At 43.2% G+C, this 16,188-nt stretch overlaps 1 protein-coding gene across 1 annotated transcript; it reads left to right on the top strand.

The window, feature by feature from the left end:
* Positions 1 to 375: 375 nt before the first annotated feature.
* Positions 376 to 11,528, top strand: mapk6 (mitogen-activated protein kinase 6). The gene is made up of 8 exons (XM_080053041.1): positions 376 to 476; positions 1,326 to 2,156; positions 2,249 to 2,566; positions 7,000 to 7,144; positions 7,955 to 8,119; positions 8,256 to 8,451; positions 8,696 to 8,813; positions 9,041 to 11,528. The coding sequence occupies exons 2-8, from the start codon at positions 1,920 to 1,922 to the stop codon at positions 10,166 to 10,168; spliced, it is 2,307 nt and encodes a 768-aa protein (XP_079909167.1). The 5' UTR covers positions 376 to 476; positions 1,326 to 1,919; the 3' UTR covers positions 10,169 to 11,528.
* Positions 11,529 to 16,188: the final 4,660 nt, after the last annotated feature.

The raw sequence follows: 16,188 nt of genomic DNA, 5'->3' as shown, positions 1-16,188 counted from the left end.
TAAGGAGTAGCCTATAATGTTTCTGTGATCATGAGAGTAGCCTACATATAAGGTAAATATCAATGAATGTAAATCCTATAAGAGTTTTAATTGGTGATAGGCTACAGCAGTCGACCTAAATGCTGGGTTATCAACCACATTTGGACAAGGTAAAATACATCTACATTAGCACGACTGAACCCAATGAACCACTGAGTAGCATCAGAATATTTTTAATAGTGTGCCGATAAAAGTCCGTAGAAGTAGCACTTTATCATATCACTGTGAAGGGCTCTTACCTTAGTAGAGGAGGAAAACCCTAAGTAGAGGGATATTTCCGACAGTCCTTGAAGGCAGCCTAGTGACTTCACTGCACCGCTCTGCCCCAGCCTCAATGGCGATTGCAACAGAGCCGCAGAGCTGTATAGCGGAGCGCAGTCAAACCTCTTCTAGGTTTGATTAATCTTACAACCTAACCAATGCGACGAATACGAACTGTAAGTAATTTCCCATGTGTCGCTTCATGTCACTTAGGTACATTTGTGTCATGTCACTGTAGAATATCGATGTTTTTTAGCGGTTTAACGAACGTCGGCTTTGTGCTCTCTGCTTAACGCAAGGAACGCTGTAGCTACCACGTAGTCAGGAGCCTCCGCCAACAACGAGTCCTTTGTTCGCGCTGTCGGTTGGTTTTGCTCCCAACTTTATCTTTGATATGTATCCTACTGTCTTCTTTTATATGTATGTGTCTTCCTAGTATATTATGGTGTATGTGTGTTACCGAGTGGCCATGGTTTATGTGATGAATTAAAACCGAAATGATGGAGGGCTCTAGCTCGTCAGCAGCCGTTAAGCTTCTATTCTGGGCTTTTTTTCTTTCCGCCAGTATGTCTCAGACCCGATTGTAGGCCAAATATAGACCGTGTGAACATGTTAAACTCGGAACAAAAATGCTTAGTTTGTCTTTTTAATGTAAGGAATATATGTCTATCCTCCCACAGAGGGTTAACTTAGTATCTCTCAATTGCAACGATACCCAGAAACCGGACTAGTATTCGCCTAAACCGGGCGGGGGAGGATTCAGTTTCCATCATTGACACACCACGTTTACTCTAAACCCGGTGAACTACCCAGTTTCTTGTTTGTCTGGTGCGTTTGTGAAACCCCCAACATGTGTTTTACCATGATTAGGGTGAGGTACAAATGACTCAATGTTCGCGGAACGGTGTGATATAATTGGGGAAATGTTTTGTTAAATAATTGACTTTCCATTTCTTTCTGACACTGTTATCTATTTTGTTTCTTACCCTTTCCTTTTTTTTGTTCTATTTTCTCTTGTCTTTCAGGTTATACCCAAGTAAAATGGAGGATAGTTTTGATTGCGACTGTGGCGAGCTTGAGCCACCTGATCATTGAGGGGGGAAATTTACTCTGAAGACTCAAAGGCCAGACTCATTTCAATTTTATAAATCAGGTGCCTTGACACACAGATGACTAGATATTTAAATTGTATATAACATTTAAAAAAGGAAGAAGAAAAAAACATTCATATGAAGCTGCTCAGGACCAGTCATACACTGAATGTATCTGCACTGTTAAGGATGCAACTACATGCTTTTATAGTTTAACATTGTTTTAATTGGCCCCATTCCAGCCCATTCCATTGCAATCTTTAAACACTAGTCTACTAAAACTGTTCTGTTAAAGATAACACGCATCTAGGATTTGAGGGGGAATTTAGCATTCAAAATGGAAGGAAAGTTTTACTACACTTTAGTGCCACACATCTGACTGGCTAGACCAGGGGGGAGTTGGTAGTCGCCTGTATAGGGGTCAGTTTGCTCAGCCTCTAAAGCAGTTTTTGGACCTGAAACAGGCCAGAGACCAAACGTCAGAGAGGTAACTTACGCTTGGTGTAAATCAAACGAGAAACGGTCACCATGGCGGAGAAGTTTGAGTCCCTGATGAACATCCATGGCTTTGACCTGGGTTCTCGCTACATGGACTTGAAGCCCCTTGGCTACGGAGGGAACGGCCTGGTGTTCTCAGCTGTGGACACCGACTGTGACAAGCGTGTCGCTGTGAAGAAGATCATCCTGACAGACCCCCAGAGTGTGAAACATGCCCTGCGGGAAATCAAGATCATCAGACGCCTCGACAACGACAACATCGTCAAGGTAAAGTGTGCAAAAGTACTTCATCATATCAAGTTATTGATCCAATATGAAAACTGACTAATACTACGCCTTCTTTTTTTTTATCTCGCCAGGTGTCTGAGACTTTGGGCCCCAACGGTCGCAGGCTAACGGAGGACCTGGTGTCCCTGACGGAGGTCAACTCGGTCTACATTGTGCAGGAGTACATGGAGACAGACCTGTGTCAGCTGCTGGAGAGGGGCCTACTGTCCGAGGGCCACGCCAGGCTGTTCATGTATCAGCTCCTCAGGGGCCTTAAGTACATCCACTCTGCCAACGTGCTGCACCGCGACCTCAAGCCTGCCAATCTGTTCGTCAACACAGAGGACCTGTCGCTGAAGATCGGGGACTTTGGGCTGGCCCGCATCATGGACCCCCACTACTCTCACAAGGTAAGACCAGTAACCACAGTGTGATTGTGTAAGAGTATTTGTGGGAAGAATTTGGTTGTGATGAGCAGTGTGTGTGCACAGACTAGAACTAGAGTTGCAAGAAGAGCAAACGATGTTTGCACACTTTCTGCCCCAAGATGAGTGCTTTCTTTCTCACGCACAATGTTTACATCATGGCACAGTAAAGTGTTGCTCCCCGGGGTGACGCAGTTCCACAGCAGGAAGTAAACAAGACAGGATGTGGTTCCGTTTGGTAACGCCTCTGTTTCCCTTGTCAGCGGAACAAGGCTCTGGAAAAGCCAAACCCTGGAAACTACATATATTTTTTCCCATTTACTAGTTTATACAATTTGATGTGAAACGTGCCCAATTCCAAGTCTGAAAATACAAAGGAGGGGGTTCATGAACATGTGGCTTAACAAGATGAAGATAATTCAAATTCCCAGGTGAAAAGGACAGCTTCTGATGATGATGTTGAAGGCTTGAGACGGCAGGAGATCCGTTACTGACATGCTGCACGTGTCAGGATTTATTTTTATCGGACTGCACGTTTCTCTCGGTTGCATTTCCAAGAGGTCATTTCTACGTTTTCATGCTTACAAATGATAAATCTGGTCTCAGAGAATAGTGTTTTTATATATTCTACAGCTTAATGTAAACTTTGTCATGAAAAAACAAGTGTTTGCACACCAAATGATGAGTGCACACTGCACACATCTTAATGTTCTCTATGAACCTGTATTTTTTATGTCAAGCAGTGTAGTGGTAGCAATAAAGTTTGTTGCTTTTATCTTTTAGCATGAGATGAATATGGCTCACCCTGTCTAATTGTAGACAGGTGGAAGGCCTGTATTGCCTTTTGAGTGCGTTTGTCACCTTATAAAGGGCAGAAGAAATTCCAGTGGAAGGCCATATGGTGGTGTGCGATGTTAGGAAACCTAGCTATCCCTGTGTGTAGCTGTTGGGTCTCCTGAGAGCACATGTCTCAGATTAGTCAGTGAAGGGTCTGATGTGGGCTCACGTGCCTCATTCATATCCCTTACACAGTCAGGAGGATACTGCCACATCATCCCTGAGAATGACTGTACTTGTTTACCAGAATTCCTAATTTCCACATCACCACCATTACTTTTGTTTTGAGTTGTCTGGTCACATTATCAGTTGTGGCTTTTCATGTTTTCAAATGAGTCATACCTGTGGAAGGAAGCAAAAGGCGCGGGCTCATAACTGCCAGGAAGAAGTGAAAGTTTCTCACACAGAGCAGTCACACACTGCACTCCTCCCTGCAGCAGGGTTTCCATGTGGGCCTTTTCCCTCTGTATAAGCATTTTTTTTTCTGATGGGAAACATGCAGGCCAAGTGGGTATTGAAAAGCTGCTTGTCTGGGGTCAGCTCTGCAGTACTGCAGCAGGCCACTGCTGCTGAGTTTTTGTCAAGGACACATAGTATAGTCAGACTGACTTTCCTAGGCTTTGACGCTGCTCTCCTTTCCAAACAGTATTGCTGTGTTTTGTCTGTCTCTTGTAGGATAACAGTAGTGGAGTAGAGGGAGGGAGAGTACTGATATTGAGTGTGTGTCTGGTTTCTCAGACCAAATGAGGCTTGCCTAAAGTGAACCCATCACCCCCACATGACACTATGGAGCCCAGTGGAGTGTGGAGGCGTAAAAAAAACATGTGGTTTCAGTGCTGGCCAGACATAAGGGCAAAACTCACTGGAGGAAAACTGTCTTTTTACAGCCACCCTCTACTTCTAGCAGGCTGGGTGAGCCGGAGCAGCTGGGTGACCAAGTGCATGTTATTTGAATAACGTGGTTTCTAAATAAAGATGCACACTTTGCCAGTGAACCACGATTTCTGGCGCAGTTTCAGTACTGAGATATTTAGATTTATGCATCAGCAGTGTATTTGATCCACCTTTTTCATCCCACTTTACTACTTTGTTGTATTACTTGGGTTAATAAAAGCACAACTCCTAACACTGTACTATCTTTCCATTGATGTGAGAAAGCGAGCTGTGTCTGCCTGTGTGAATCTGAAGGCCAGCCCTTTTGGTGGCCCAGGATCAAGAATGGCAAGAATTCACGTGCACTCATCCAACTTCTCCGACCCTCACTCCCCTCCTTTTCCCAGCCTGCTCTTTGTCTTGTTGTGGGAGCCTTGCAAAAAGGCGTATTTGAAGCCAACTAAAGCCTGTGTTCATTTCCAGTTGTAGTCTGCCCTTTAACTAGCAAGAGATCTGTAGACAAAATACTTTTTACGTACAGTAGTGGTTGTGCTAAAGGAAGCTATTTTTGGTTTTAAACTAGGCTATTGGAGGCTGTAAACTAATAAAAGATAGTTAACACATTAAATGTGTGCCCCTAGCTGCTCAGTGTGGCAACACATCTTTTTGAGAGGTGGTTTGTGTCTTGATTACCCAACATCAATGTTAAATCATTTACCTGAGTCTTGTCTCTTTTTATTAGGAAGACCAGAATGACAAGAAACACTTGTGACGTGTAGTGGAAAGATTGATGTAGAAATGATTTATTTGCATTTTACTACAAGTCAAAATAATCTCACTGTTAACTTGGTAAAACTCTTGAAAGGTTCTTGTGCCTGTGGCTCACCACATTCAGTCATTTGTCATGTTGTAGAAATAAAATCTGGCTGGGTTTGAGGAATGTTATGAGAAAAGGGGGGCCTGGGGTTCCCAGAGGCACAACCCACAACTGCAAAAAAAAACACAGACACATTTGACCTAATTATTGAGCCAGCAAAAGGCCTCTCTGGCAACAACATTCAAAGGATCAAACAAAAGGCTGGGCAGTCAACTTGACACTTAATGAATTTCAGAGAGGTGGTTTCACTTACTTTATTCAAGCCTAAAAAGACTCTGCACTTGCTTGCAACTAGTAGTAGTTTCATCATCCTCTTTCAAGAATTGAAAGTAGCAGGAATAATGTTGACCAGCCACAGATCATATTGCAGTCAATTGTTTTAACCATTTATTAGGTCCATATGTCCGCTGTGTTGTGAGACTGCACTGCAGCTCCACTTATTCCCACTCCAAACAGACCAGTGGTTTGCCAGTGAAATAATGTCTTTGTGGCAAAGTTAAGAAGAGAAGTCACCAGCCTCTGTGAAGCAGCACTAAGCATCTTTCTACTGAATGGGGTCAGACCTACCAAAGGTTTCTCTGACTAGCTGCAGCCTTACTGAGGGAGCCTGTTGTGAGTCATTAAATGTCAGCCCGGTCTGATCTAGATCAGGTGGTTGAGTAATTCAACTGCTTTAGCCAGAGATATGGGAATGGCTAATGCTTTGATGCCTCTGTGTCCGGCTATGTGTTGAGCGGCTCACTTGGAGACCAGTAAGAGTAGTGCTGGATAGTCCACCTAATACACTTTATGACCTCAGCCAACAGGCACACTCTCATTTGCTCCTTTTACAGTTCAGAGTCCATCGTGCAGAGAATGGTGCTTACGCAATGACCTGACACTTTGAAGCTAACCCAATCTACAATTCTGTTGCAAGGCTCCATTTCCCCACCGTTAAGCTCAATCACTTAGTTCAGACAAGTTACTGGATGTTTCTCGGGAGTGGGTGCTGGACTTGGCTTGTATAGTTTCAGTCAGTAGGTGTGACCTGCTTACGTGTGTTAATACCTTGTAATATAGATTAGCTGGTTACCTGATTATAGTGTTGTAGCTACAGTCACTATGGTGTGTCATTTATAGGTCCATCAAAACAAGGGTGTTTTACACTCCAGGATAGAGTGACATCAAATATGCTAGTGGCTAACTTAGGTCAGAAATAGGAGCCTGGCTCAGTGGTGAGCTGCCAATTTTGGTCTCATCACAAACTACCACTGCATGTGGTTGTTGGTTGGGAGAGTGTAGCAAAGGTGTTGTTTTACCACCTCCCCTCCCCCAGTGTGCAAACACACACACAGGTCAGTTTCCTTTGTGTTCAGTGTCCTCCTGTCTCTGTGAGCAGTCAGGCACTGTGTGAGAGTGTAGTGCAGAATGGTGTCGCTGGTGAGTGGAGTGTGTAGCATTGAGGGATTATCCTGCTCTCTCAGACTGCTGACAGGGCCTGCACGTGTCTGATCTCCTCCCTTTCATCTGTCTTTTTACCCTGGGGGTCTTTGTCTCCGCGCTGTTGCGTACGTGACCGCCACATAGCAGGTCCGTCAAGAAGATCACACGACAGGTTTATGTGATCTAAACCATGACCAGCGGTGCATGGTTTTTAGCCTGTTAACGGCCAGCATGGCCAGCATTGTGGCATATGAACCAACGTTAATCACATGCCGTATATCTATTACCCAGGCCAACAGCAGGTTTAAGAGCCTCTTAAATGTGAAAGAACCAAACACAGAAAACATTTTTGAAGAAAAAATTGTGTATTTTTCTCCCACTTAATATGCCTTGTCTCTTTTTAACGCAGGGCCATCTCTCTGAAGGTCTGGTCACCAAGTGGTACAGATCTCCTCGCCTGCTGCTCTCTCCTAACAACTACACCAAAGCCATCGACATGTGGGCAGCTGGCTGCATCTTCGCAGAGATGCTCACAGGGAAAACCCTCTTTGCCGGTAAATGTTGACTCAGTTTATTGTATGTGTGACTCACTGTAACACCTCATATGCAAACATATAGCTCTGAAAGCTTGCAGAGTGACTCAGGTGAGCTTATCATGGGAGCATATGTCCAAAGAGCTACATGTACATCCTTATCGTCAATGTGTTCAGAACAGACAGGGGAGGCGGCCTGCCTTGTATTTCCTTATTGCTTTGTGAATCCATATAGAGCTGGTAGGGACTGCTGGTTGTTTGTTGAAAAGGCCTCGAGCTGAGAATAGGGCAAATAACTCATGATTTGGCTGGTTCATTTCAGTTCGCTTAAAGCCTCTGGAAACATGGTCTAAAATAGTAACAATCAATATATATTAACATTGGGTGTCTCAATAAACTTTTACAAAAAATCTGATTAAAAATAAATATTTATAAAAGTTTGTCATAAAAAAGATATAATAAGCTTTTTTTTACTGTCTAGAAGTAGTATTTTTATAGAATGTAGGGCATTGACGGGCAGAGAACTGCCTTGATTGGTTCAATATACTTACTGTGACATAAGAACAAGAGCATAGCCGGCCTCATCTAAACCGAATTTCTGTAAAATTGATCAAAGATAAATGGTAATATCTTTGGAATGATAAAAAATGCCCAACTCTTTTCAGATGCTTACTATCATGTAACTAAACCCCCAAACTAACAAAGTTAGAAGGATTTTGTGGATTTGGGTTTACAGGGGCTTTAAAACCAACCCAGTCATGCAGACGTTGCATGTTGTGTAACTCTTCTGAGAAAAAGCGCCTGACATTCTTGTCGGCTTGTTTTGTCCAGGAGCCCATGAGCTGGAGCAGATGCAGCTGATCCTGGAGTCCATCCCTGTGCTGCGGGAGGAAGACAGACAGGAGCTTCACAGCGTCATCCCCGTCTTCATCCGGAACGACATGGCCCTGCCTCACCGACCGCTGGCCAAGCTGCTCCCTGACGTCAGTCCCCAGGGTGAGACACACTTATTTATTCATTTATTTACAAGTCCGCACTACTCCCCAAGACAGAGACCAAAGATAGGCTCCAGGGCCACGTTCCCATGTTTCCCACTGGATTAATCCTCATTGTCTTTGTCCTCTCCCTGCAGCGCTGGATTTCCTGGAGAAGATCCTGACCTTTAACCCCATGGATCGTCTGACAGCGGAGGAGGCCCTGGCCCACCCCTATATGGCCGACTACTCCTTCCCCCTGGACGAGCCCATCTCTCTGCACCCCTTTCACATCGAGGATGAAGTGGATGATATGCTGCTCACCGACCAGAGCCTCAGCCACACCTGGGACAGGTATGCTCCCTCACCCCTCTCAAACTAAACACCTGCTCAACGCCCACAAAATGCCAAGTTTGACATTTTTGGCTTTTTTGAAAGATATTTCCCCTGTGGTAGCATATTCTCAGTGGAGAATGATTTGCTTTGCTGTCTGCTTTTTCAGATCCTATATTGGAGCATTTTCTGGAATCATTTTGTGTGTATTATGTTTTGTAGTTTGTATTGACGTGTGTCTCTCTATCTTTCAAACTCTTATCAGGTATCATGAAAGCCAGCTGTCAGAGGCTGACTGGCACTTGCACAGCAACCACGACCCAGATGAAGTTCAGGTTGACCCAAGAGCACTCTCTGACGTAACGGACGAGGAGGAGGTCCAGGTGGGTTCACATTTTGACAAACATCTGCATACGTTTGTCACAAAAAAAATAAGTAAAAGAAGATCAATGAATTGTTAATTAACAACCTTTTTGTAGTGTGTAAATGTAGACTAAAGCTTTACCAAGTTGGCAAGTGCAGGGGTATAACATGTGTTGCTCCTGACATTCTTAAATGTACTCTTTGACGAGGTAATGAAGTCTAAATGGTTGCTGATGTTTGTCTCCAGGTGGATCCTCGTAAATACAACGACGGAGACCGTGAGAAGTTCCTGGACGAGCCGTCTTTGGACTACTCCCCGCGGTCCTGGGATGACGACGATGACGACCACGAGCACCACGAGAACAAATACTGTGACCTGCAGTGCAGCCACACCTGTAACTACAAGGCTGTGTCCCCCTCCTACCTGGACAACCTCATCTGGAGGGACAGTGAGGTCAACCACTACTACGAACCCAAGCTCATCATCGACCTCTCCAACTGGAAGGAGCAGCAGAGCAAGGAGAAGGCCGACCGCAAGGCCAAGAGCAAGTGTGAGAAGAACGGGCTGGTGAAGGCCCAGATCGAGGCGCTGCAGCAGGAGGCCCAGAAGAGCCAGGACCCGGTGGAGAAGGACAGCGAGCAGGAGAAGCACCAGACGGACAGCTGCAGGCCTCAAGCCCAGCAGCAGAACCAGGCCTTTGACTTTGACTCCTTCATGGCCAGCACCATCAAGCTTAACCTGCAGCCCTCCGAGCCCTGTGCGGAGGAGGCCGCCCTGCTCAGCGAGGTGGGCCTCCTGAACGAGCTCAACTCGTCCGTCTCTCAGCTGGAGGCTCCCCGCTCGGCCTCCATGTCCAAGTCCATCAGTCAGGAGAAGGAGGAGAAGTGCCTGGTCAACCTGGCCCAGTTAGGAGCCGGAGGGTTTGGCGTGGTGGGCGGGGACAGCGTCTGGCCCACTCCCGCCTGGGAGAGCTTTGGCTCCAGGGAGAGAGACGCTGGGGAGGAGGACAGTGGCTGTTTGATAGACCAAGCGTGCTGGGACATTGGCAGAGAGGACCACTTCCCCAAGGAGAGCACCTACACCAGCTACCTGGACCGTCTGTTCAGCCGCAAGGAGGAGGTGGTGGACGAAGACACCGTGGCCAGCATAGAGCCAGAGCCCTCGGAAGCCAGAGAGCTGGACGAGAGCTTCCTCTGCAGGAACACAGAGATCGTGCTCAATATGCAGCTGGAGTCTCTGGCCCTGCCTGGCTTTGACTGCACCGATGACTTGCCTCTGAAATCCATCCAGGCGTCCTTCACCCCCTGCGCTGTCAAGTGTTCTCCACAAATTGCCCACAAAACGTACAGCAGCATCTTCAAGCATCTCAATTAAATAAATCTTTATCCTCCCCTCACAGTGCAAAATCTTGGCAGTTTAGTGTTTTTTTTTTTTTAATAATAATATGGTATATTATTGTACTTGAATCATTTCATACTTTTTTTATTATGGTTTCTTGTGTTTTTATCTTTTTTTGAGTTGAGAAGGGTGATTTATTATATTTATAGAGTATTGGTCATCACTCTTGAGCCTTGATCACCGGGCCTTCATGGGTTAATGTCTACGCCCTCATTGCTAAACTGGCATGTCACTCGCACACTTAAAGTACTGTAGATGGACTAAGCAGAGGGGGAATTGGCTTGAAGAGATGGATGGGAAGGCAGGAGGAGGAGATTTGGGCATGGCATAAGGAAGGATAGTAGACGCTAACATTGCTGTAAAGTGCTTTCAAACACTTTTTCCTGGGATGGGATCCAACAGAAAAAAGGGGATAGGATGTCCTTCTTTTTTTTTTTTTTTTTCTTTTTTTTTTAACATATATAAACAATTTCCGTTTATGACTTTTTTCCCCCTATGAAAGCTTCCTTAATAGCCCTTTCATACTGTAAATCTGACACATGATGCCAGCAGCAACCATTATCGTAGGCGTTAATGTAAATGTGTTATCTACCTCAAGGTAACAGCCGCGAGAGACACTCGAAGCCGCACTAGTGCTTTACACACATGACCATCCTCGTACCATGAAATGAAGTGGTCGCGTAGATGAAATCTGTCTCACTTAAGCAGTTAACATAGTGAGGTGTTTCAGTAATCATCATTATTTATTTCTAGCAGATGTGCGATATTTATTTTATCAAAATGTGTTATTTCAATGTGATTATTGAAGACCGAGGAGTTGGACAGACTTCCATTTTCATTTCGGCACTATATGGGCGTGTAACTGTTCCTTTTGTTTAATGGTAGGATGCAAAAATGAATCTGTTTTATAAGAAAGGAGTTGAGGCTTTCCATTTTCCAACAATATTGTCCAAACGAATATCATTCTTTTCTGATGATTTTGTTTTTTTATTTATAGGTGCGTTCTGTCTTTAGTGAAAAAAGAAACTACTTTATGTTTTAAAGAAGCGCCTACAAGTCTTAATTTTTTATCTAAATGTAATGTATAAAAAAAATTGCGTGCATGGAGGCAAGAGGAAGGTACATTACAAAGTAAAGTCAATGGTGAGTATAATGTACGTCAGTTTTAATTGTACGTTTTTTGTTAAATTTCTATGTACTTTTTCCAGGCAAGCATGATGAATTAGGTTAAGGTGTAGCATGTAGAACACTTGTGGACAATTTTATTTTTTATTTTTTTGTTATCATTGGTTCCCCTGTTCTACAAAATATCTCAAAATAAAATTACTGGCAAAGAGTTTGGCCTGTGTATGTCTTTATTTGTTTTGTTTAGTATTTTGGTCAGATATGATTCCGTTACCTCTCACACTAATTTGAATGATTTTTTTTCTTGTGACTACTGCACACAGCCGAGAGAGCCTTGTTGGTGAAGAAGTGCTGACCACAGTGCTGCCACCTCTAGACTCCACTTTTAATGTTTAAGTGGGCAGACTAAATTACACTGCGAGCTCTGGGGACACAAGCTTTGAATCATCAGCTAAATGTGGCTCTCTGGCTCAGACCACCATATATCAGAGCTGTTCACTTTCGGTACACAGTTTCCCACCTGCCTTTTGGTAAAGGACACTGCAGAGAAACCAATGAGGTTACGTAACGTTTAGGGTGCAACATTTTTGCCTGTTCTGCAACAGTGACTCAGTCATTTCACTGTCGATGAAACCTGTAGGACTGCACTATGGAGTCATTTCACATCCCTTCATAGGCACCTTTACTGAACACGTCCTCATGTCTGAAACTTTTACATGAGAGACGGAACAAGATGATGACGACAGATTGTGTGGCAATGATCATGGTGTCAGTCATAGGCATCAGTCACACAGGATAATTGGGAGTTACCTCGAAAGGAAATATTTTTGTCTTACTTAGAAAGTAGCCTCTTTACTGTATAACCCTGAACTATCAATACAATGTGATATAGCAGTCAGAAGTGGTACATTCTATATTTCTTAATGAATATATGTTTGACTGTGAGCCACAAAGGAGGAAAATAGTCTTTCTTTGGCTATAATTCCAAGCTATAAAAATGTTACAGTAAAATAGTCCTTCATTCAAAATGTTAACTAGTAAAACCAGCAAAACATACTTGAGTATTACAGTAAAAGCATTTATGTAGATACCCCTCATCTGTATTTTATTTATTGGTTAGGAGGATTGATGCATTAACATGTAAGCAGCACTAATGTTGCTGGTAGATTTGGGGCCAATTTAAGTTCAGACAATTATAATCTATCATGTATTAATGGGCTGATCTTGTGTTTTGTATATAAAATCTTAATATAAGTATAAAGTAGCATAGAATGGGAAGTCAAAGCTTCAGTACATTCTTCTATTTGCTTCTAACGTCTGGGTTTCCTGCAGTGGATAAACCCTTTCATTTGAAGTTGGCACAATCTTCTGGTGTCAAGTTGAATCCTCTCTGTACCAAAAATACAGGAAGGGAGAAGTGGTGGTCCAAAGGTTGGAGCATGGTTTGTCTCTCCATAATCAGCTATACAGCTGGGTTTGGGTTTTATTTTCACCGCTGCTACTTCCTGCCTGGGGGAATCAAGCCACCTATGTGTTGTTTATCAGCTTGCTTGGTAACAATATACAAGCCTCAGCTATGGTGATTAAACCCTGCTGGAATACTCAACTTGATCAAAGCTAATAGGCACCGGATTTGTGCCAAGCGAGGGGGGAGTGCCTAAAGACCAAATGTAGGTCAAAGTCATAATGTCATTCATTACTTTCAGTTGAAATCACTTCACGTCTCCTGACGCATGTCTCTCTACCCTGCCTAGCAAGTCACATAAGGCTTTCTGCAGCTTCCTCTTTGCATTCACTCTTGCGATTGGTTTTGATTGATATAGGAGATACTAAGGCGTTTAGCTCTCCTCAGTCTTGCACCTACTAACCTCACTTCCTACTCCCAGCTTCTGCTCTTCCCTCACCATCTCAGGTCTCGCCCAGGGTCCCGGGCCTGTCAGGGTTAAAAATACAATCCAGGAACACCAGGACTAAGCAACTCAACTCACCAACCGTGCATCGACTGACAGTATGGCTCACAGCACATTGCCTGCTAATTCAAGGTCATTAATGCTATTCTCTTTCCCGGAAGGACAATTACAAACTCAATATTGAACATTCTGAAAAGACCAGAGGATCTATTTATAGGCCTATTCAGAATGAAGGAGTGAGTGTGGAGACAAAGGTGCAAGTGTCTCCAGTGGTTATCTATCTCCCACAAACTTGAGGTTGTTCATTATGGGATCCTCAGTGTCAGAATGTGTGTCCATATTCAGACCAGAGACGTGCTGCACGATGCTGGATACTAAAGTTAGAACACAAAGTGCCTTTAAAAATAGACAGCAGCCCTCAGAGACCTGGCCTCTGAAAGCTTTAACCACTGCCAAAGTAACACAGTCTCCTGACCATTGACATCCTATCAGTGTATCATTTTGTATGACATTCAAGCTCCCTGCGGTTTATGACATCAACTTTACAAACCTAGCATTCAAGGGGGATGCTGTTTTCATTTGACAATCTTGGAAAATACACTGTGACCTTATGCTCACTTTGAAAGTGAAACTTTCTCCTCATGCATTCCATTAAGAGTGCATCTCCATCTTTGGAAAACCCTAAAGCACACACACACACACACATGCACACACACACACACACACGCACACGCACACACACACACACACAACCACACAAAGTGAGTGACTAGCAGATGAAAATAGTGGAGCATTTAGGAGTGAAAATAACCAGCAATTTCCCTCAGAAGGCTGGTAAAGACCAGCAACTGAATGTGTAAAAACTGGACTTACATCCAAATGATTGGTAATGTTGCTCCGTAACTGCTGGATATGTGTAAAATAGCAGATGGTTGCAAACGGGTTCACTATATCAACTTTAAAAAGGTGATGGTCTCTCTCTCTCTCTCTCTCTCTCTCACACACACACACACATACACACACAAACACACACACACACACACATTGAACTCCCAGCAGTAGAGGGATCTTTTCACTGCCAGTATGAATAGAAGGGGTAGTTACAGCAAGAAGTTTTTCAGTGTAGCGTGGAAATGTGAGTACTGGAAGAATATTATTTTAGCCTTGTTACTTGAGAGTCCAGTGGAACTACAGAACAGGCTTTAATCGGAAATATTTAAAAGTTGCATGATCTAACATTGAAAAAGAGTGATCAGTTTGAGAACAATGTATTAGTCCCCAGTGTGGCTGCAGTACAAATAATGGCGGCTAATTAAGTAAGTCGTGCACTCATTCAAAGACCGTGTATCATAAAAGCTTATTAATATTCACCTTGTCCTCAATACACAATGTTCCCCCTGCTTGCAGTGTAGCAACATCGGCTGTTCCTAGTGAGGCACATTTATGACGCAGAGACATTAACTTCCGCTGAACAGTTTCCATAATAAAACAATTAATGAAACATTATTTTGTGCACAAACCAACGGACACTCATAAATACCTTATTTTTATTTATCCTGTACAAATTAAAATATTACATTCTGAGTATAAGTTATCATCTCAGCAATAGGCCTACTACACCGACTTTGCTTTCCTTCCCTCCCATGCAGGTTCAATTCAAACAATGTGCAAAGCAACCTCAAAAAGGAGAGCAATAAAGTTGTATTTTCTACTTTGGACTCTCATACAAAGGAATTCTTGCCGCTCGTGCTCAGCGTAAACACAAGCTTTGACCCGGCAGGAATCATCTGATGTGTAAGCTGACAGAAGCACCTCAGATTTAGACCATGTCAGTTGATCTCGTCCAGAATTTCACCGCTTGAGGAAATTATTTTCCCAGAATATTTTACTTTACAGAAGCTTACAAATCTGGAATGTTAAGACGTATGTTCGTCTTAACGTAAGTTCCATCTTTTTTTTTTTGCGTGTGTTTTGGACATGAAAAGAAAAGGAAAATAATGTGAAAGACTTATCAGTTGACATCATTTTTTCCACATTGTGGCCAGTTTTCCAAGCAACTGTTCACAAGAAAGCCTGCAAAAATTCCCACTGCAATATCTTTTCCCTTGTATTTTCCAAAAGAAAGTTGACCTTTTCCAGAGTATGGAGGTTTCTACTGTCCATTTCCATTAAAAAACAACTCAGACATTTCAGTTTCAGACATTAAATACAGAAACATACCTGATGTACTGTTTATCTAGAATAGATATCAAACAATTTCTGATTATCTTCTCGGAAAAGTAGCATAATGTATTTTCCCACGCTACTCCTGGGAGATGGCAGAGCTATAGTTAGAAATGCAGTTTCACACATGTCTTGTATTCACACTGTTGCATTTTGCCTTTTTATTCAGACATGTGTGTGTTTGTGTGTGTGTGTGTGTGTGTGTGTGTGTGTGTGTGTGTGTGTGTGTGCGCGTGTGCGTGTGTGTGTGTGTGGTCTCTTGTGTTCTGCACAATTCAGTGACTCAATGTTCTATTCCTAAATAACTACCTGTATTCCTGATACATATAATGAGCAGCTGTAGAAAGACTTCACCCAGTCAGTATGCTGCCGAGGAAAGACGGATCAAGACAAGATGTCATTATAAGAAGTGGCTGACGTGTGTGTTATTAGTCACACTCACTCATGTGACCTTTCACTGGTTTTTAGGGAAATAAAGCTGCCATGACACTTCACCTCCACTGACATCTTTACTTGTTTCTACTCTTCTTTTCCACAGTTGTGCAAAGTACATGATAATAAATATAATTCGGCAGTGACAAGCCAAGCCAGAGTTTTAAATAAAAAACTTTTCTCGCCATATTTTGTGAGATATTTGGAGATTTTGAAATTGAACTGTAAGCCCTTTTTATGTATAGGTGAAATGATCGTGTGCGTCGGCCTTGTGTGTGTGTGATTTTTTCCACACAGAGAATAATA

This window comes from Ammodytes marinus, assembly GCF_949987685.1.
Source record: "Ammodytes marinus genome assembly, chromosome: 1".
NCBI lineage: Eukaryota > Metazoa > Chordata > Actinopteri > Uranoscopiformes > Ammodytidae > Ammodytes > Ammodytes marinus.
This window is presented reverse-complemented; position numbering and strand designations above follow the sequence as displayed.